The following is a 22,460-nucleotide window of genomic DNA, read 5'->3' on the forward strand; positions in this document are numbered from 1 at the left end:
TTCTTTTACAAGCACCCATAAGAATGTATTTGTTAGCTCAGTTTCCTCATTTTTATACAATGTAGTATACACATTCTTTCTCTTAAAAAGTCCTATTTTCCAGCCAGTAATGACAATAACTCTTTGTTTTGACGTTGATCCACTTGTTAATCCCACTCTATTTTGTCCTTAAGAAAATTGAGGAAATAACACCTCTGAGCACTGGGAGAATAAATTGCTTAATATTAAAAAAATGTTAAAGCATTTCTACAAAAATAAATGTTCCAAACTCTGTCATTTTAAAATATTTATGAATAAACGCATGTGTACATGTATATGAAGCATACAAAGAAACTCATAAAAATATTTTACTCCTTCATTTAAAAGTAGTAGAAAATATGCTTCCTTATTATGTTCAAAAGGAATTACTTGGTTTATTTTTTAGTAATTACCTACTAGTTTTGTATTTGTAGGCTAGAAGTACAATTTATAATGTAGTATCCATCTGATGGGTCCCGTGTTCACAATTATAGTCATCCCCATGCAAAGCCTCTAAACTTGAGGGATCTTAACAGCCCTGATGAAAAGGGAGGAGGATCACTCACCTACCACTTACTGATCCCCCACTGCCCCCTACAGTATAAAATTCCTACTGAGAAAAACTCGTCCTAACTGAACAAAAATGTAGGCACAAATCAACAATTATCATTACTACTTGGAAAGTTTCATTTGGAGGATTTTTAAAAAGCAACAAAAGCATACTGAAAAAGAGATTCTTGAATAATTCTGCTGGAAGTATGGAGTAGTCATTACGAGCCATTCAGCAATAATGTATGTGCCAAGAGCCCATAGAATAATTGGCAATTTGACTCAGAAATTCCGCTTCTGGAACTCAGTCTTATGGCAGACATCCTAAAACAGAAAAAGCTTTATGCATCAAGTTGTTCTTCACAGTGTTAATTGTAATAGTAAAATATATATATACATATATATATATGTAAAATTTAAATAGAATGTTTAAATAAACCACAGAATAGGGCCAGGCATGGTGGCTCACACCTGTAATGCCAGCGCTTTGGGAGGCTGAGGTGGAAGGATCACTTGAGCCCAGGAGTTCAAGACTAGCTTGGGCAACATAGTGAGATCCCATCTCTACAAAAACGAAATAATAAAATACCACAAAATATTGTGTAGCCACTTAAAAAAACCATGTTTACAGAGTATGTAATAACATGGGAAACTACCCTACTGCCCTTAAGCAAAAAACAAACAAAAAGGACACAAATCTTCTTAGGCGAATTAACGATATATGAATGCTCTTTTCCCATTCTTCTTTCTCCTTTTCGGTATTTTCCAAATATTTTTAAGGGTGTGCTAATTTATGATGGAAAAATGTAATGAACTTAAAACTCAGTCAGGATTCATATAAAGAAATAGTTATATCCAGGAAATTAAGTACTACAAACTTTAATGAAGTCCAGTTTATGTTCTTGATGAGTAAAATGTTTTGCAAGTTATAATTACTACAAAGACAACTAGCAATATAAAAACCTCAATTTGTAACAGAGAGACTAAATCTCAGAGTCAATTTCTCAGTTGTTTGTAAAGAGCCAAGCCAGGAATAAATGTCATGAATATCTAGAAAGAAGCTACCATTTGAGGAGGTCTTACAGTATAAGCACTAGTAATACAGTAATAGTAATTAGTAATTAATTCTGTCTACCGGCCTCAGAGTATAACTCCTAAAGTCTGTTTATTAGTCAAATTGAAGACACTGAAATCAAGCTAATAGAGAAACCAGACAAAAACTGCCTAAAATGAATTTAAGAAATTTTATTAACATTAATCTGGCAAACAGTATTTTGAAAAGTTAATTCTCTCAAAATTTGCTCTATTTTTGTTACAAGTAATTGTATTGTCCATGCTATTTTTCTTACTGTGATTTAAATTCAAATGCAAAACTAAGAACAATGCAGAAATGATAGTGACCAATCATAAATCACAGACATTTTAGAACTGGAAAAAAAAAAAACCCTATAATTTACCAATGAGGACAAAAGTGAAATACTTGTCTGAGGACTCAGATAGCTGGTGTGGGAGCTGGTCTGGGACAGGTCTCCTGAGGTCAGCTCAATGTGACACTCTGAGTCCAGAGAGTGGAACACCATTCACTTAGAGGGGCATCTGGGCATCTTGCCAGCATATCCCCCAGCTTGGGATCAGGCGGACCAGCTTTCTTTGACCGAATGACTTTCACCTAGCACTAACAGCTCATTATTACAAAGGGAAGAAAAGACCCTACTTTTTCATTGTCTACCATGTGTCAAGAATTTTGTACACATTATGCAACTGCATTTTGCTGCCATTGTAACGAGTAATTTAATTATTTCCTTTAGTACTTGAAGAAACTGAGGCCCTTAAGAGTTTAGTTGATCAAGATTTAACCTGTGCTGCCTTTTGCTTCTCTTTGATAGTAACTTCTCTCACTGGTGGGCAGTTAAGACAGAATACATGGTATACTGGTCAAAGTTCTCCAGAGAAACAGAACCAATAGGAGTTATATCCAGAGATTTCTTATAAGGAAATAGGCTCACATAATTATGGAGGCTGACAAGTCTCATGATCTTCATTTGGCAAGCTGGAGTCCCAGGAAAGCCCATGGTGTAGTTCCAGTCTGATGGTCCTTAAAAGTCAGTGTTTCAGCTGGAAGGCAGTCAAACAGGAGGAGTTCTTTCCCCACAGGAGGGGCAGCCTTTTAGTTCTACTCAGGCCTTCAACTGATTGTTGGAGGCCCACCCACATTAGGGAGGGCAATCTACTTTATTCAGTCTATGGATTCAAATGTTAACCTCATCCAGAAACAGAAACTCCCTCAAAGACACACACAGAATAATGTATGTGACCAAATTGGGCATCCCAAGGCCCAGTCAAGTTGACACATAAAATTAACATCACATGTGATGTTTTGCCAGTATGTTCAGTTCAGGGCCTTGGACTAGGCAGGCAAGGTCCCCAGGTGTGAATTTATGGAGGCACTCATTCCTAGGCTCATACAAGCACCCTGAGTGCCTTGCTTGCTGTGCCCTAGTCCTGGCCCTCTGTCCTACCCAAAAGGGTAGTTTCAATCACATCTCTTAGCTTGCAGTGTTTCATACTGGGTGGACAACTATCTACAACCAAGTAAATACCATTTGAGAAAAGCCTTGAATATATAGAGTTTCTGAAAGAATGGATGGCAAAAAATATCTAAAATATCGAGTACAAAAATAGATGATGGGTAAGTATGTCTATGCTTACTATGTAATGAAATGGAAATCCACTTATATTTTCCACTCAAAATGTTTCCTTATAATTCGAATAGTATTTATTGACTGGGCCCTTATATATTTCTATTGAAAGGCAAAAGCCTTTCTCTAAATCACAAACACACAAATCTTTTGTGCATTATAGAAAAATGCACAAATATTAAAGATCAGGTTTCAATTATTTTACTTTTGGCTAAAGGCCACTTACTATAAATTATCAGTTATTCCTCATATTTAGTTATCTAAAGTTTCACTAATGCATGATTTTTCCTGTTTTTAGGAGGACTGAATGAACTTAACGAGATAAAATAAATGAAAGCTTTTTTTTTTTTTTTTTTTGAGACGGAGTCTCGCTCAGTTGCCCAGGCTGGAGTGCAGTGGTGCCATCTCTGCTCACTGCAAGCTCTGCCTCCTGGGTTCACACCATTCTCCTGCCTTGGCCTCCCGAGTAGCTGGCACTACAGGTGCCTGCCACCCCGCCTGGCTAATTTTTTGCATTTTTAGTAGAGACAGGGTTTCACCATGTTAGCCAGGATGGTCTTGATCTCCTGACCTTGTGATCCGCCTGCCTTGGCCTCCCAAAGTGCTGAGATTACAGGCGTGAGCCACCGTGTGTGGCCAAAAGCATGTTTTAAATGATTAAGTACATGAAAGGTATCATTACTGTTAGCAGAGTAATAGAACAACGTCTTACTTCAATTCAGGAGAGCTGTACCAATTTACACTTCATCTCTCAGTTTATGAGTGAATGCTTCCTCAAATTCTAGACAATATTGGACATGCAATAAACTCTAAACTCAAGCCTGCGGATAACTGAGAAACCAGATAAATGTTCAAACTTTGGGAATCAAAAATATTCAGCCAGTCTGGATTTTGCTCTATTTGGCTTCTGAACTAGATCTTGGATATGATGATTTGATATATATAGGACTCTATAAATGAAACTACGTTTTTAAAAATTGATTTGAGTGGACAGGTAGGCCTACCCCTGTGTAATACAGAGGTAAAATAATATACACGTATGTACATGTATCTTGGCATTTGAGTGCTAGAGTTCAAACCCAGGCTCTGCAGGTGACTAAGGTGTGACCTTGGGAAAGTTGCTTAATTTCCTTGTGGCTCTAACTTCTCACGTGTTTAATGGAAATAAAAATAGTAGCTTCAAGCCCGGGTGACTTGGTGGCACCCTGTCTCTACACAAAAGTTTTTAAAAACTGGGCATGGTGGTGCATACCTGTAGTCCCAGCTACCTGGGAGGCTGAGGTGGAAGGATCGCTTGAGCCCAGGAGGTTGAGGCTGCAGTAAGCCATGTTCATGCCACTGTAATCCAGCCTGGGTGACACAGCAAGACTCCACCCCACCACCAAAAAAATGAGTGCCTTTAGTTCATAGAATTGGTCCCAGTGATAAATGAGATAATCCATGTAAATTACCTTAGAAGAGTAGCTGACAGACAGTAAATGTCCAATATATGCCGGTTCTTATTATTAGGTTAAATCACATAAAATTCAAGCATTTTGACCTATTAAAAAAGACAATTTCAAGCAAGTGCAACCAATACTTACTAAAGTCACTCTATTTTAACTTCCTCTAAAAGTATAAACTCTTCTTGGTCAGGGTCTTTATTTAAACTCACCCTCCACAGCACACAGCAGGATACCCTTCATATGTACGCAACAGAATGTCTAAATAATACAGATGAAGATTCAGAAATATTCTGATTTCAAAGAGCTCAAATTGCAATTCATCATGGATTCTGCAGTCAGACTACCTGAGTGTACACCTCGGCTCTACTGCCTACTAGCTGTGTGACCTCAGGCAAGTTATTTAACCTTTTTGTGATCAAGTTGTCATTTTTGTAAAATGAGAATATCAGTAGTGCTTATCTCATAGGGCTGTGAGAATTAAATTAGATAATGATAAAAAGTAATAAGCACAATGACTGGCACATGAGCAATACCTAATAAGCATTAACCATTTTCCTCTATTTTCTTCTGCTACTCCTCCTCCTTCCACCCCACCACCCCTTCTTCTTGTTTGGTTCATAATACAAGGTTTACAGACCAAAATATGATTTTAACATTCTGTAAGTAAGTAAATTTCTCATTCTAGCGATCAACTCTTTTCTCATTAGAGCATAAAGAGTAAAAGACCAGTAAAGTCCATCTGTGACAATTTTATACTTTTGATAAGTATTTAGGAGTCAGGGCGTAAGAAACGCAAAGCTGAATATATGAAGTAGCTGAAGAAATTGGGGGTGTTTATCATAAAGAAAAGATGATTTAAAGGGGATGGGAGTGGTCTCAAATGCCTATGGTCTGATTTCAAATAAGAAAGGGGTTAAAACATACTCCAGTGACTCCAGAGGACAAGGAGAGGACCAAGACCAGGAATTACTGATGTGACCAGGATAATAGAAGTAGAGCTCCAATTGGGATTTTGGGTTCAGCTGTGTCTCTGGTAGTCTGTGGCACCCACTGGCATGCATGAGATGCCAAGGACCCACTAATGGGGAGTTTGTTTATGCAGTTGCCTAGGAAATAAGGGGGAAGGAAGTTAGAGGTACACATTTGTACTAAAAGATTCTAAGGCCTGGCCCTAAGGACCAGGCCTGATTTCTACAGGGACATGGGCTGAAGAAAATTAACATTGGTGTATTTCACTGGGATCAGGGTATTAAGCCATGTTGCCTGTATTAGTCTGTTTTGTGTTGCTATAACAGAATAGGCTGGGTAATTTTAAAAGAGTTTATTTAGCTCTTGATTGTGGTAGCTGGAAAGTCCAAGAGCATGGCACTAGCATCTGCTTGACTTCTGGTGAAGGCCTTGTGTTGTGTCACAACATGGCGGAGAAGCAGAAAGCAAGCAGGTGCGTGCCGACTAAGGGAAATGAGGGATTTTGTGGGGGCTTGGACTAGTGCACCAGGGTGTAACTGAGAACGCTTGACCCACTTTCTAAGAACCCACTTTCATGGAAACTAATCCAGTCTCACAAGAGCAAGCACTCACCCACTACTGTGACGCTGGTACCAATAGATTCATGAGGGATCTGCCCCCATGACCCAAACACCTCCCACCGGGCCCCACCTCCCAACACCACCACACAGGCAATTAAACTTCAAGAGGGTTTTTTGCAGGGACAAACTACACCTAAACCATTGCACTGCTTTAGGTAACAAGTGACAAAGTTCAATGCCAAATGAAGGAAAGGGGTAGACTCTTCTCCATTTCTGCACAGGACACCAAGCTGTTCTGAGGCCATAAGTCCTATAGAGAATACAGGCCAGCTTGACCCTTGTGTGTTTACAGCTTAAGAAGGATGGACAGATTGCACTCAGATCTGAGAAGCAGACTTCTCACCAGTGGCACCATGGGTCAGGATATCTCCATTCAGGATGGTGTGTGTGGAACTCTTCCAAGGACTCACAGAATTAGCTGGTCTTTGCAAGGGAAAAAGTATGAGTAAATGAAACAGAACCCCTACACGAGCAATAAGGACAGGTCAGCACTTCAGAGTACAAATGCAAGGTAGGAATCTCCAAAAGTAAGCCCACAGACTGGTAGAGTCCAGGGATATTCAAGTTATACTGGGAAGACAGATTTGGACTCATTACAAAAACAACTTTCTAAGATTAACAGAATCATATATATACACATATATATGATTATATAACTCATGATTAGTTAACTCATGTGATTTAACATATATATATTTAACTCATGTGATTTAACACACACACACACACACACACACACACACACACACATATATATATTATTTTTTTTTTTTGAGATGGAGTTTCACTCTTGTTACCCAGGCTGGAATGCAGTGATGTGCCTCGGCTCATTGCAACCTCTGCCCCCTAGTTTCACATGATTATCCTGCCTCAGTCTCCCAAGTAGCTGGGATTACAGGTGCTCGCCACCACGCCTGGCTAATTTTTGTATTTTTAGTAGAGATGGGGTTTCACCATGTTGTCCAGGCTGGTCTTGAACTCTTGACCTCAGGTGATCCACCTGTCTCGGCCTCCCAAAGTGTTGGGATTATAGGCATGAGCCATTGCGCCCATCCCAAAAATATTTTTTAAAGCCCACCTTAATGAGCTCCCTGCCACTGGGCATGTTCAACTAGGGGCTGAGAGACCACAATTCATTGATACTTTGGAGAAAGATTGAGCTCACTGAGTTAGATGAGCTCTGGAATCTCTTCCAATTCTGCTCTTCTATGTCTTCTAAAGATACAGCCAAAGAAGGCAAAGAAGAAATTGGATGAACATGGAGAGATAACTCAAAACTTGATTTCTGCCTAAATTTGAGCAATTACTTAAAAGAAAAAGAATATGTAATCAGTATGTAATGAATCATTCACATTTTTAATGAGGGTAAGTTCTAACTTTTGATGAGTTTTAAGTGTATCAGTGGCAATAAATTTGGGAAACTTTATTTTCCAACCTACTGAATATAGTAATGGTCTATTGAAATGAGTGAGATAAAGATCACAAATGGGCTTCTGTTATACAGAGAGCACCTGCGGGCTTAAAAAAAAATGTTGAGATGAAAAATTCCGTAAAGTAACTTTTACATTGCCATCTGCTGGTTACTGCTGTAAGTGACAGCAATATAAATACAACCTCAAATCCTAATTGAGTTCTAACTGCGAATAAAAATATTGATTGCTTCAACGTGCTTCAAACATGCAGGAATCAAAGTAATTCTACATGTCTATTGGGATCCATCTGGTTATTGTCTAAAGTAGGAGATGTCCTGGCCTGGCACAGTGGCTCATGCCTGTAATCCCAGCACTTTGGGAGGCCAAGGTGGACTAATTACTGAGGTCAGGAGTTCAAGACCAGCCTGGTCAACATGCTGAAACCCTGTCTCTACTAAAAATACAAAAATTAGGTGGGCATGGTGGCTCCTGTAAACCCAGCTACTCAGGAGGCTGAAGTGAAAGAATCGCTTGAACCCAGGAGACAGAGGTTGCAGTGAGCTGAGACAGCGCCATTGCATCCTAGCTTGGGCAACAGAGCGAGACTCCATCTAAAAAATAAAAAAATAAAAAAAATAAAGTAGGAGATTTCCTACCTGGACTTGGCTTCAGATGTGAATTCTCCCAGTGGTGCATCCATTATTGATACTGAAATAGCCCTTGGAAACAAGCATCCTAATAAGCCCTAAAATATACGTTTATTTGGGCCTGTCTTCAGCTCCCACAAACAAGTTTCCTCAAGGGTTGTTCCAGATGTTTCATGTGGAAGAGCTGACTTGCCCTGTCACCTGGTGGTATAGTGACATTTGTCATATTCATCTCCAAAGAATTAATGGCAAGTGGAAGACAGACTATATTAGGCCCAATTATCTCAAATACATAAAAGCCATAAAGTTAAGCAGAGCAAAAGTTGTTCCACTTGTTAGTATCTTAGTTTGACAGTCTCAGGGTATGCTCTGAAGAACACCAGGAAGCCTATGCAGATAATGCACTCCTCCCCCAGCTGAGTTAATGCTCCTTTCTCAGTACTTTCATTGCACCTTGTTCATACTGCAATTATAATACGTTTAATATTGTATTGTTAGATGGGTAATATCTGTTTCTACATTAGATTGTGATCCCTTTGAGGGCAAGCATCATATCCAATTTACATTAGTCTTGTTCGTGTTCAACCTAAGCTTTGGTATTAGATAGGACCTGAATAAATATTTACTGAGTGGAGGTCAGAAGAAGGAAGGGTGATAGGGAGGATGAGAAGGAGGAGGAGGATTCACTCTTCAAAATCAATGTTTCTATTCTCCACTTCATGTCTTAGCTTCAGAGTCAATTTTCTTCAATTGTCTACTACACTTTGCAATCTGAATGTTCAGTAGGAAATATGTATCCAGGAATTTCCAAATGGATCCCCGGGTGTTTGCAGCCCAAACTGTTCTGCCTTTGCTGTAGTAATTTATTTCTTAGTTACGACATCATTATCCATGCAACAGTCTCAGAGCCATCCTCTATTCCCTCATTTCCATTAACACCTATGCTCAGTAAGTCCTGTTGATTGCACTTTCCCTCCCTCTCCACTGCCTGCCTTAGTTCAGGTGCTCCTCACCTTTCGTGGTATCTCAGATAATTTCCTAATTGGCTCCTTGTCCTTAGTCAAGCATCCCATCATCTACCTCCATCTGTCACCAAAGTTACCACTCATAGACAGAACTGTTGAATATCCCTGGACTTTACCAGTCAATAGGCTTACATTTAGAGAGTCCTACCTTACATTTATACTCTGAAGTGCTAACTTGTCCCTTCTATTGCTCCTGTAGTAACTCTGTTTCATTTACTCTTACTTTTTCCCTTGCAAAGACCAGCTAATTCTGTGAATTCAGATACAACATTATTATCTACTTTTAAGCATTCAATGACTCTGAATATCTATAAGACAAAGTCAACTGTGGCATACCTAAGTTGTCATAATCTTTCCCAAACTTATTTCTTAGACCCATATTCCTCAGTTCTGTTCCATAAAACCTACTGTTCTAAATAATTGTCATTTTCCAATTACAACAATGATTCTCAGTTATATGTACTTCCCTATGGGTTATTCATTATACTTAAAGTGCTCACCTCAACCCCACCTGCCTTGGCCACTCTGCCTACTAAACATCTTTCACGACTCAGGTCTGCTGTTACCTCCTTGGTGATGTCTTCTCCAGCAGGTAAGTAATTGCAAATTTACCTAATCAGGAGCAAAATCCTCAGCTTTATATTCCCATAGCATCTTTCTTAGGGCATTATGACCTATATGAAGTCTCTCTACAAATTAGGTGGAAGTTCCCCCTCTGGACAGAGGCAGCTCTGTATCCAAACTTGAGAAGTGAGGTGTGGGCTGGATTTCAGCTCCCACTTGCCCCTTTGGTTGGGTTCCCATATACATACATAATATCACAGTTACTATGATTGCCTTAATGATGCCACAGTCTTCTCTCCAGCTGGTGACTTCCTGAAGCCAGTTAGATCAGTTAAAACTCGTATTCTTAGGACCAAGGACATAGTAAGCACTGAAAAATGTTCTTTGAATTGTTGTTTTTTGGAATGAGAAGATATTCCAAAAGTTGTCAGAGCAGATCTGAGGAAAGTCTCTGAAATATATAAATATGTAGTGTATATAAATAGGTAAGTGTTCTTACCTATGTGATCTTGGGCAAGTAACTTAATTTCCTTCTTCTCTTGTTTCCTGGTCTACAAATTGGGGATAATAAGAAATGCCTGTCTCAGGTTACTATGAAGATTCACTGACAGGTGATCTGTAAAGCACTCAGAAGAGTGCCTGGCCCAGAGTATATACCATGTAACTAATGACAGTAATAGGATACACAAAGGGTATTCGGAGGTGAATCTTTTAAAATTTGGCAACAAATAATACAATTTTGGAGAAGAGAATCTTTATGCTTCGATTTCTGAAAATCTGAAGACAGATCGTGCATTTGTAGAAATATATTACTATTAATGTTAAATGATTGCAGATGTTTTAGGTCAGAGATAGAATCATAACATTTTAGAATTTGAAAGTTTAGAGATAATCCAAATAGCTTTTCTTATACATAAAAGTGTTGGGGCCCAAATGGGTTAAGTGACCTTTCCACAGTGTTTCTCCATCTGGCCCTGACCACATGTCCAGCCTCATGTCATCATCTCTCCCCTACCCCCAGCCCCCAATGTTCTCCTTTCCACACACCAAGTCCCAGCCTCATTAACATTTCCCAGAATGCACTTTCACAACTCTGTTGCCCCTGCTTGTGATAGCCTTTCTCCCTGTGCCTTCCTCCCATCTCAGCTCATTAAACAACTTCACGAACATCCTTTGAGCTCCAGTTCCACTGTTATATGTCTCCTCGGTGAAGCCTTCCTCTACTCCCCCAGCCCAAACTAGGTGCATTAAACCCCCAGCCCAAACTAGGTGCATTAAACCTAAAACTAGGAGCTCTGTGTTCATACATTTATTTCGCACTTGTCAGAGCAAGGGCTCTGGATCCTGGCTGCCCAGGTTTAAATCCCAGCTCTGACACTTACTAGTTGTGTGACCCTGGTCCTCTGTGCCTCAGTTGCCTTATCTGTCCAATGGGAATCATAATGAGACCTACCTCGCTTATTCATTCAGTCAACAAATAATTATCAGCTGCCTACTATGTGCCAGGAGCTGTTCCAGGACCTGGAGATATATGATGAACAGGACCAAGCCCTTGTCCTTACATTGAATGGATGAGTTAATCAATTAAAACCTATTATAATCAAGTATTACCATTATTCTAAGAGCCATGAAGAAATATACAGTAGAGTAGGAGACTCAGAGTGATGGAAGGAATGGTGGCTGTTTTATTAGAGAGGGGAGTCAGGGGAAGCCTCTCAGAGGAGTGACATTTAATCAGAGACATAGGGGAAGCCAGGGAGCAAGCCCTGCAGAAATCTTAAGGGAGTGCATTCTAGGCAGAGAAAGCTTCACGTGCAAAGGCCCTGAGGCAGGAAAGGTGAGCTTGGAGTTGGGAGACAGGATAGCTAACAGGGCTATTGCCAAGTCAGTGAACCAGAGCAGAGGAAATGAGGCACTCCTTATTCCTGGCACCAAGATTTTCAGATTTTTATCTTCTAAATATTTCTCCAACCTGTTTTTTCCTCCTCTTCAACCCTGATCTCCTCTCAATCCCAGATTTCTCTCCTTACAGTTGAGCTACCCTCAAAACTACCCTCCACTCTGTGATGGGATAATCTAAACATGTATCTCCAATCCCATTTTCCGCTGCTTTCTAATTTTTCATTATCTGACCTGCCACTGCTTATAGACTAAAGTCCCAGATGCCTTCATATGATGGACAAACACCTCTAGAAGATAGCCCTGATTACCTCTCCACTTCCTACCTTGTACTGGACACTCCAACCACACCAAAGTACCAGTTCCCCCAGAAAACTCTATTTCTGGTCTTTATGCCTTGCCTCAAGCTGTTTCCTTTCCCTAAAAACCATCCCCTCTTCCACATTTTTGCTTGGCTAACTCAATAGTGAGACTCAGCTCTGGAGTTACTTCTCCTCTATGCCCACATCATCCCCTGGGAGTACTTCAGTACTTCTACAACATCACTTTGCAGGAATCGTTAAGAGGATATGCTTATATATCTGTTTCTCCAGTTAGCTTCTAATTTTCTCAAGAGCAGAGAACTAGTTCTTAATCATGTTTTACCCCCAGGGCATGATTTGTGTTCTGGCCCAGGGCAGCTAAGCAAACTACATTCATCTCCTTTCTCATGCTGCCAGCTTAGGAACTTACCCTCCTGCCACTGTCCCTTTGTCCCAGACCTACAACACACAGCTGCCCTGTGAGATTTTATTCAGGTGAATGGGTTTCAAAAGATGCCTAACAATTTCCAAGATTCTTTCATCACATTCATCTAAAAAATCCAAAAAGAAGAAAAAATGTACAGTTCAGAAGGACAGACATCCATATGTCTAGCTGAGAAAAACAGGGAAGGACAGTAATTGTCCTGTGACTTTAGAGTTTGTGCTAATAGTAAGTTTTAAAAGGAAATCAAATATTTGAAGATGCAGGCTTATTTTAAATAAATCCGTTTCCAGTGTTCAGCTTCTCATTTTGTAAACTTAAGGATCACTTGCCAACTTTAATTTCTATACTTCTCTTGTACTTTTCCTGGTACTTAAAAAGGCAGTGTAGAAGTTGAGAATAGATGCTAAGTCAATTCTTTTTCCAATTAACATATTATTTTCCTTATTTAAGCTCCCTTTTATGTTATGTTCAAAGTTCTAGACTCCATTAAAAAATGAAATTAGTTTTAGTTCTATGTACACACAAAAAGAATTTTTTTATAGTTCCAGGCTCTAATCTCACACGCGCGCACACACACACACACACACACACACACACACACACACACACACACCATCCTGGAGCTGAGAGGTGAGACTAATCATTGCAACTCTTTTGAAAGTTTATTAAGAAAGAAGAGCTAAATGAGGGTTGTGGAAAAACTGTTGCCGACCCAACACATACTCAACAATTTACTCAATACAAATTTGCAAGATGTTGCGTCTACTCTATCCATAGCCAAGAAGAGAGAAACTTCCCTGAGTTGTTTCTATCTTCTACTTCTCTTCCCCGAGACTCTCTCTCCATTATTTGGCCCTGACCTCCCTTCACTGGGCTTCCATTACTTTTCAGATGAGATACAAAGCCCCTTAAGATCACCTAGAATATGTTTTCCCCTCTAAGACCTCTAAGCATTAGGACAGCCTGAGATCTCCCCTGGGAAGGCATTTTCCTCCCTTGTTGATGGGACTCATCCTTTGGGATTAATTCAAACATCACCTGCTCAGTGAGCTCAGCGAAGTGGCCCCGGCTCCCTTCCTTCCCCTGGCAGGAAGAAGAGTGGCTTCCTTTGGCCCCCCAGCCAATCCTGTACTTCCTAACCTCATTTGGATGAGTGAGATTAATATTTGTTTTCTAGAGTACAAGCTCCTAGAGGGCAGGTACTGGGTTTATTTCTCTTTGTATGCTCTGCACCTAGCTCTGTATTTGTTGATTAAGTGCTTGAGTCGGAGAGAAAGGCTGCACGGGAGAACAACTTGCCATCCACCAAGGTTCTATAGGAATGTAAGCAAGTTACTCACATGTAACTTTACGGAATTGGCTAAATTACTGCAGTAAAAGAATCCCTGAACTGACAAGGCCTCCTCTAGAGGTCCGGCAACAGGATAAGGGATATTTTCGCTGAACTAAGTCCTCAAAGTTTTTCCCTAACCACACCCATCTTATTCATCAGGGACAATTAAGTTAAATCAGTTCGATCCAAAACAAAATGCTTTATTGGATATCATACCTTTCTGCTTCACCACAACAATTTCAAAGATTTTATTTGTGCAAGCCATTTAGAATCAGGAATAAATAGGGAGGGTGCCAGTGGAGGGTTTGTTTAAATGCTTTTACACCACCGTGAAAGGAAGACATAGCAGAGTTTACATATATGCCATGTAAATTGCCATCAAACCAGATGTGGCTTACAAGGTACCTTGTAACTCATCTCCTCTAAGCAATAAAGGCCTTTTTTCCTTCTGGCAAAAGTTTGAGAAACTTACTGCTGTTTTCTATCAGCAGATACAACAGATGGCTGGCACATGCCTGCTTTGTTAAATGAAATGGGCTTTCTGCAGAATTACTCTTTGATCCCTAGTGGCATGTCTACAACACCACAATGCAAAATACCACAGCATAGCAGAATCTAAACATTAAAGGTTTAAAGTTGTGCTTTTGATATGAGTACCTCCTGAAAAAAGATCATGCCCACAGTATGTAAACATATTCACATTCCCACTTTGAAACTATGGAACAGGGGTCAGAAAATGAGGCATTTCCTCCATTTGGTGACATAAAACCACTACTAAGGTATGACGGCAAACCCCTGGAGTGCAAAGGTATGAAACCACTTGGGTCGTAACTACCAAAACAATCATAACTCTATTAGGAAAAAATGTAGACAGTACACATTAAGGGAGTTCTGTAATAATAAGTGTTACCATAACTGCAGGGTTGGAAAGAAGTGTTTAAGGGTGTTTGACAGTTCCTTTGAAGTTGGAGGGGGAATTCTTGAATTAAAATTTACCCTATTTTTTATTTTTTTGGTTTATGTCAAAGGGAGAAAGAAAGGGGAAAAAATACTTTTAATATAAGTCTCTAACTCCAGTCCAATGGGAAACTTGAGATTGCAAACTGTAGCCAATGTAATGGGACCAGTGTTACATCATATCAAACACTATATTACAGAAACAGATCAGTAGGATGATTCTGTTTTTTATAAAATTAGCAATTATGTGAGTCCATTGTCAGATAAATGGCCTGTTTCTGTTTTCCCTTTTTTCCAATGGTGCTTTTCTCACTTTAAAGCTGAATTTGGATGATACTGACTGGAATCATTCACAAAGATACCAGTATCCAGACAAAGTTCTTAAGCCTTTGTTGTATTTGATTTTTAAATTATTATTGTTGTTACTTCTGACAGTTTTCAATAATTCAAGAAGTTTTTTTAAATTGATAGGGAGCTAGGCTAGTGTCACTAACTCATTTGTAACAAACTTTACATGTAGGAAAATGTTTCACTTGATACGCTGTCTCTTCAGCATATCTAATATTTTCTATTTTCAGTGGTTATACATAAAAACAAACACATTCCTGCAGTTTAACTCCATAAAGCCAGTTATTATACAATATACACATGACCTCCCACATCCCCAGGGCAGCAGACAAAATTCTCCTGTTCTTCTCCTGTATCCACAGCAACACTTCAGTTTTGTTTTTAAACATCTGTAGATTCAGAAAAATGAAGCTACCCCACTGACTTTTAGTGGTTATAAGAATTCTGCACACTATACACTAGAAAAAGCTCACTTTAAGATCTGGACCTGTTGGTACAGATGTCTAGAGCTTGCCTAGCAATCCAGGTGGTAGGTTTGAAATTAATATTGGTTGATTATCATCACTCAGAGAATTTCTATTCCATAGACACCAATTTCACTCCAACCCTTGCCATCCATCTTAGAAATCCAGGCCCTTGGTCACAAGGAGGTTGGAAAGCTAGTACAGATGGCTCAGCATAAATCCACTGTCACTGCTAAAACAAAATGAAACAAAAGAAAACAAAACAAAAGCAACATCAAAAGAGATGCCCTGTTGTTAACTAAGTACTAGATTCATAGTACCTTAGCATATTTAGGCAGGTGATAGAACATATTATAGTTATCAAGATCAAGTTTATGAGACCCTTGTAAGTAAAGATCTATTTATATAACCTACCTAAATAAAAACATTTTGGTCTTACACCAAATTGGTTCATATGGAAATCAGCAGTGGTATCCTAATGTTTGATTCTGATTTGTCTGACAAAACTTCTCATTAAATTTTTACTTGAAAGTCATTGGGCTTAGAAAGGGTTATTTTCCAAATAAAATGTTTAATTAGTGCCTTATTTAGAAAAACTAAAATTATTGCTCATGGCCCCTGCCTGTCTCAAATTTAGAGAAAAAGAATAAAGCATGCCTCATTGAAAAATATCATCTATTGAAAAGCTTTATACAAGGATAAAGAGTATTTTCCCTTAATTACTAAAAATCCATTAAGGCTAAGCTTTTGCAGTAGAAATTCTTCTCTCATCTAAAAGCCTTGAGAAGAGGCATGTCAGAAAATGAGTATCAGGTTAAATGGAGACAAAGTTGTCCATGAAAAATGGGAATTGCAGGGAGAGGGAGAATTCAGGAAAAATGATTTCAGGCAAGAAAGATTTGGGCAGACCTCAAAAGAAATTGATGAGAATCTGATGAGCATTAATAAATTCTTTGGTCTCCATAGTTACGATGACCCATGACAGTCATTGGTGTTATCATTTTGTTGAGTGATAAGCAGTGTAAAAATGATACCAGATAATAAATTATTTATAATACAAAATATCATACAATTTTAAACTCACACACTTTTTATACACATTTGATGTAAAATATTTTTTAAAATTATAAATGAATTCATTGTAGAAAAACCAAAACATAATAGATGAAGATGTAACTGGTATTTACATCTTGGAAGATCAGATGTTGAGCGAATGATTTTTTCTATGTCTGCCAACTTATTTTGTAATGGAATCAAACAGAATACACTATATTATAGACCAGGGGTCCCCAACCCTTGGGCCACATATCAATGCTGGTCCATGGCCTGTTAGGAACCAGGCCGCAAAGCAGGAGGTGAGCAGTGGGTGACTGTTCCCCATCGCTTGCATTACCTCCTGAGCTCTGCCTCCTGTTAGATCGGCAGTGGCATTAGGTTCCCATAGAACTGTGAACCCTGTTGTGAACTGCACATGTAAGGGATCTAGGTTATGCACCTTTTATGAGAATCTAATGCCTGGTCATCTGTCACTGTTTCTCATCACCCTCAGATGGAACCATCTAGTTGCAGGAAAACAACTCAGGGCTCCCACTGATCCCACATTATGGTGAGTTGTATAATTATTTCATTATATATTACAATGTAGTAATAATAGAAATAAAGTGCACTATCAATGTGATGCACTTGAATCATCCTGAAACCATCACCCTTCCCCGGTTCATAGAAAAATTGTCTTCTGCCAGGCGTGGTGGCTCACGCCTGTAATTCCAGCACTTTGGGAAGCCGAGGTGGGTGGATCACAAGGTCAGGAGTTCGAGACCAGCCTGGCCAACATGGTGAAACCCCGTTTCTACTAAAAATACAAAAATCAGCTGGGCGTGGTGGCACGTGCCTGTAATCCCAGCTACTCAGGAGGCTGAGGCAGGAGAATCGCTTGAACCTGGGAGGCAGAGGTTGCAGTGAGCCAAGATCACCCCACTGCACTCCAGCCTGGGCGACACAGCGAGACTCTGTCTCAAAAAAAGAAATAAAAAAATAAAAAAATAAAATTGTCTTCCGTGAAACCAGACTTTGGTGCCAAAATGGTTGGGGACCACTTTTATAAACTACTTAATTTGCATGAGAATCTTCCCATGGCCCCAAATGGATGTCTAGAATATCCTTATAACTGCTTCATTTTATTCTTCTGCCACTATTGCTGGACCCTAAGTTGTATCTATTTTTTAATTTTTATAAACATCATGATGAGGAACACTCTTGGACCTAAATTTTTATTTATGTCTGTGCTTATTTCCTTGGCATGAATCTCTGGATGTAAAATTGTCCAGTCAAAAAGTCTATATCCTGCCTTTTGCCATCAGAGTCTAAGCCCTGCAAAAAAGTTTACATGCACATCAGCAGCATATGATAATGCACTGTTCTCCACATACTAAAACCACTTCTAAAAGATCTGACCAAGTTGATGTGGGGAAATGAATTTCACTGTAATTTTTATTTGCATTTGTTGGAAGTGGAACATGAGATGCATTTTAAGTGGCCCAAGAACACTTTGGGTTACTGTAATGGTCCCCCATCTTTTGGGCCCCAGGGGCTGGTTTTGTGGAAGACATTTTTTCCATGGACCAGGAGGTGGAGGAATAATTTCTGGATGCTTCAAGCACATCATATTTATCATGCACTTTATTTCTTTTATTATTACATTGTAATATGTAATAAAATAAGCATACAACTCACCATCATGTATAATCAGTGGGAGCCCTAAGCTTGTTTTCCTGCAACTAGACGGTCCCATCTGGAGGTGATGGGAGACAGTGACAGATCATCAGGCATGAGATTCTTACAAGGAGTGTGCAGCCTAGATCCCTCGCATGTGCAGTTCACAATGGGGTTCACAATCCTTTGAGAATCTTATGCTGCTGCGGATCTGACAGGAGGCGGAGCTTAGTCAGTAAGGCGAGTGATGGGGATCATCTGTCAATACAGACAAAGCTTCAGTCACTCGCCTGCCACTCACCTCCTGCTGTGTAGCCCAGTTCCCAACAGGCCATGGACCAGCACTGGTCTGTGGCCCAGAGGTTGGAGACCCTTCGTTACTGGACCAATAATTTATTGGAAGTAAGTAACACCTTACTGCTTCTGTAAGGTCTTCAATCCTGAGGTTATTTTAATGTTGTCCACATGTTGCTAAAACACTTAAATATAAAATTTAAAACTTCATTAATCAGCTATGTATTTTGTTTATGTACTGCTGAAATGCCTAAACATTTGATATCATTTGGATGAAATAATCAGATAATGAAATGAAATTTTCATTTTCCATGTAAATGTTTTGATGTGGTTTGGCTTTAGCCATAGATGTTTCAAAATACTTAATTGGTATTGAAGTCATTTTTCCCATCTTCAGAATTTCTGTGCATTTCAAAAATGATGGTGCTGGGATCACATAACTTTAGTGAGCAAAATTAGCCATACTTAAATGATATTAAAAATAAAAAAATAATATTTTAAAGCATCTTGCTGCTTGGTATTGTGTAGATTATTCCCCCTTCCCACATTTTCCTCAGAAAGCAGATTTTATGTAGTAAGTTGTGGTAACCTATTCAAAGCCGAATGAGTAGAGAGAGAAAGGTAGCTTAATTGAGGTGCTAACATTGTCTTGCATCATTAGATCATCCACATAGGTGAGCAACACTCAAGCAGGAGAAAAAAATATTACAAACTTCATCTTCATGCCAGTTCCACTCTCCTCCCTAATCCCCTACAGGACATATTCCCAAGATTGTATGACATGTCAGTCCATTTTGTACTCACCAATATGCCAATATTTGCACACAAGCATTATACTATTAAGCAATAGGGGAGGCAACATGGAATTTAAGCCTTTGCTTCAAATTCTATTCTTCAGCAAACATAAGTGAGAAAGAGATAGAGAGAGGAGGGAGGGAGGGAGAGAGGGATGGGGGTGAGAGAGAGAGAGAGAGTGAGAGAGAGCTATTGGCACTTTCTGCTTCTCCTACAGTTAACCAGTTACCAAATCCTTTCAGCTGGAGGGGTGCAGTTCAAGCTACCTTTTAGTAGTTCTTATGAACCCATAAAGGTATAGGTTAAAAAATGTCTTTTCAGAAATATAGAATTAATTGGCCATTTAGTTAATGACCATCTGATGAGTGGTCGACCACAAGTAAACAGATTCAGCTGAAAAGGAGATAATGAAAGGCCATTCATTGGTTTATTACTGATTTCACAATATTCCCCACTTAATTGTTTATAAAGTATCTATGAAGAGGGACTTGTAGGGAGGAAAGGAATAATTTCCCTATAGAGCAATAAAAACCTCAATGACCCTATCTGCAAAATGGGGGTATTAACAGCAGATGACTTTCCTGTTATAAACCTCAATGAATCCAAAACCTCAATTTTTTTTTAACCACATAGCAATGGAAGTGTTGAAGGGCCTAGATTTGATCTATTTCAGAAGAAGAAGAAAAAGATAACAGACTTGAGGGGAAAAAGACAGCTAAAATGGTCATGTCTATACCATAACAGGTAATTAGAGGGAAACAAAGTGGTTTCTCAATTCAAAATAGTTATTTTTTTATAAAGTGTTTTCTGTATCACATTCTTCTTGAAAATAATCATTTAAGGAACTTTAGAATAAAAAGACCTCAAAATGTGGTTTTAATTATAATTATAATGATTTTCATAGTAGACACATTTTACCAACTAATAAGCTAAAGAATTTATTACTTACCATTTGTCCTCTAAAGTAAATTCTCCAATTGTACAAAAGAAATTAAATTCACATAAGCATTTTATTCTTTCTTTCTAAAATTAGAAGCCATAAAATGAACAAAAAGTAACATATAAAAGATGCTAATGTGCTAAGGAATAAAAGGAATGCTTCTTCATAAAAAATAGATTGCAGTTTTCTTTTCCATATGAAAGCATTTAAAATGGTAACTTGAAAACATAGGCTGCAATATTTTACAACTTTCTTACATGACACCTTATGGATCTAACTTCTACCAGAAATATGCAACATTCATATTCCAGTGAGTAACATTCAACATACTGGCTTTTTAAAAGTGCACAGTGTCAGAAATACTTATAGACTTTAAAATTTGTTGTAAAGTATAAAGAATGTCACAAATGATTAGAAACTACTATGGGAAAAGAGTCTTTTAAGTATGTTAAATTTTAATGTCAATGATTACAGAAACACAGTGATGTTGGTATTGGAGATCTTTATATTTCCAGCAGCCTCAGGACACTGAGTCTTATCAGAATAGTGGGCTTAGGCACATGGCTTACTCTCTTTTTTGAAAATCATTAATTTATATGGCAACTTGAAATAAATGGAAATTAATTCTTTGTTTGCTTTGGCAATCAGATGAGAAATTTCTCTTAATAACTGTAAAATGTGCCAGGCTACATACTGTACAGTACTATTTCCACCTGCCATAAGGCAGTGGAAATATTAAAGGGTAATTTTCTCAGAACTTACCTGCCCTGCAGCTTGCCAGGTAAAATTCATGGAATGGATATTGACAGGAATAGCTGGCATTCTCTGTTGCGCTTTTCTGAAATCATGTGTAAAAGGTGCCATTTTCCCCTCTGAAACAATCAGGATATCTTCTTCAAATCCTGGTTTTTAAAATAATACAACGATCAAATCAGGTAGACTTGAAATCATCTAAATCAGAAGTTTCAAGCAAAAAGAAAACTAAATAATTAGTATGGGTCATTTTTGTTCACAAGGCATCTGCCTTCGGTACCATCAGCGCTACTAAGATTAATTGTCCTCCGTGGATGATGAGAATGATGTCAACAGACCCATGCTTTCAGGGAAAAGGGATGGACATGGAGTTAACCCATGCAAACAAATGCTGGGTGCATCTAAAAACGCAGGGCTATAAAAATTAACAACAGCACGATCAGAACACTAGATCAGCTTTGGTTTCTTAAAAGAGAAGTTTATAAGCTTTCAGATGGAAAATCTCTAATTAAAAGGTGGGAACACTCTTTTATGGAAATTAAGTTTTAAAACACACGAAATGCAGGTATCCCTCCTTCTTGAAGAGTGGAGAGAGGACACAGGCAGGGGAAGGCGCTGGACGCGGGGGCCTTACCTATGAGTACTCTCGCCTGGTGAGCATCGATCCACAGGTACAGGCTCTCCTCCCGCGGCTGCCCGGCCTCCGCCCGCAGTGCCAGCAGGCACAGGAGGATGCTCCAGAGCCAGAAAGCGGCGGCAGCGAAGGCGCTCCTCCGGGCCATGCTGCTCAGGACCTCCTTGCTGCGGCGGAAACTCCTTGTGCCGCACCTACGCAACCTGAGGCCGTCAGATCCTCAGCTGCGCTGCAGCTCCCTCAGCCAGAGCTGTTCCCGCTTAGACGGCTGGGAGCGTCGCTTCCCAGCCTGGGTGCCAAGGAGCCTGCGAGAGCAGGAGGAGGAGGGGGCAGGCAGGACGGGGGAGGCGGGGGGGAACCAGCGGGCGTGAGCCGTGCAAGAAGATGGGGCGCGGGCGGGAGTGGGGGTGGCAGAGACGTAAGACTGGCAAAGCTGGCGAGGCCGGCAGTCAGCGGGGCAAATAGAGCGAGAACAGAAGAGCGGGAAGGGCTGGCGCAAGCGAGGTGCGAGCGAGTGGTGCCTGCAAAGCCCGGGCGGCCGCCACTTGGGGGCGCTGTGGGGTCCCCCGGGGGCGGGGCCGCGCAGGACCCCCGAGTCAGCGTTCACAGCACGGTGAGCCCAGTGGAGCGCACGCG

At 39.7% G+C, this 22,460-nt stretch overlaps 1 protein-coding gene across 2 annotated transcripts in view; it reads right to left on the minus strand.

The window, feature by feature from the left end:
- Nucleotides 1-22,460, minus strand: part of WIF1 (WNT inhibitory factor 1) — a 72,309-nt gene that overhangs the window by 49,630 nt on the left and 219 nt on the right. The window contains 2 exon segments of one of the 2 annotated variants that reach the window (NM_001260671.1): nucleotides 21,200-21,339; nucleotides 21,825-22,176. In NM_001260671.1, coding sequence (NP_001247600.1) covers nucleotides 21,200-21,339; nucleotides 21,825-21,972 — 288 coding nt within the window. In that variant the 5' untranslated portion in view covers nucleotides 21,973-22,176. 2 annotated transcript variants of the gene reach the window in all.

The sequence above is a fragment of the Macaca mulatta genome, chromosome 11 (assembly GCF_049350105.2).
Source record: "Macaca mulatta isolate MMU2019108-1 chromosome 11, T2T-MMU8v2.0, whole genome shotgun sequence".
Classification (NCBI taxonomy): Eukaryota; Metazoa; Chordata; class Mammalia; order Primates; family Cercopithecidae; genus Macaca; species Macaca mulatta.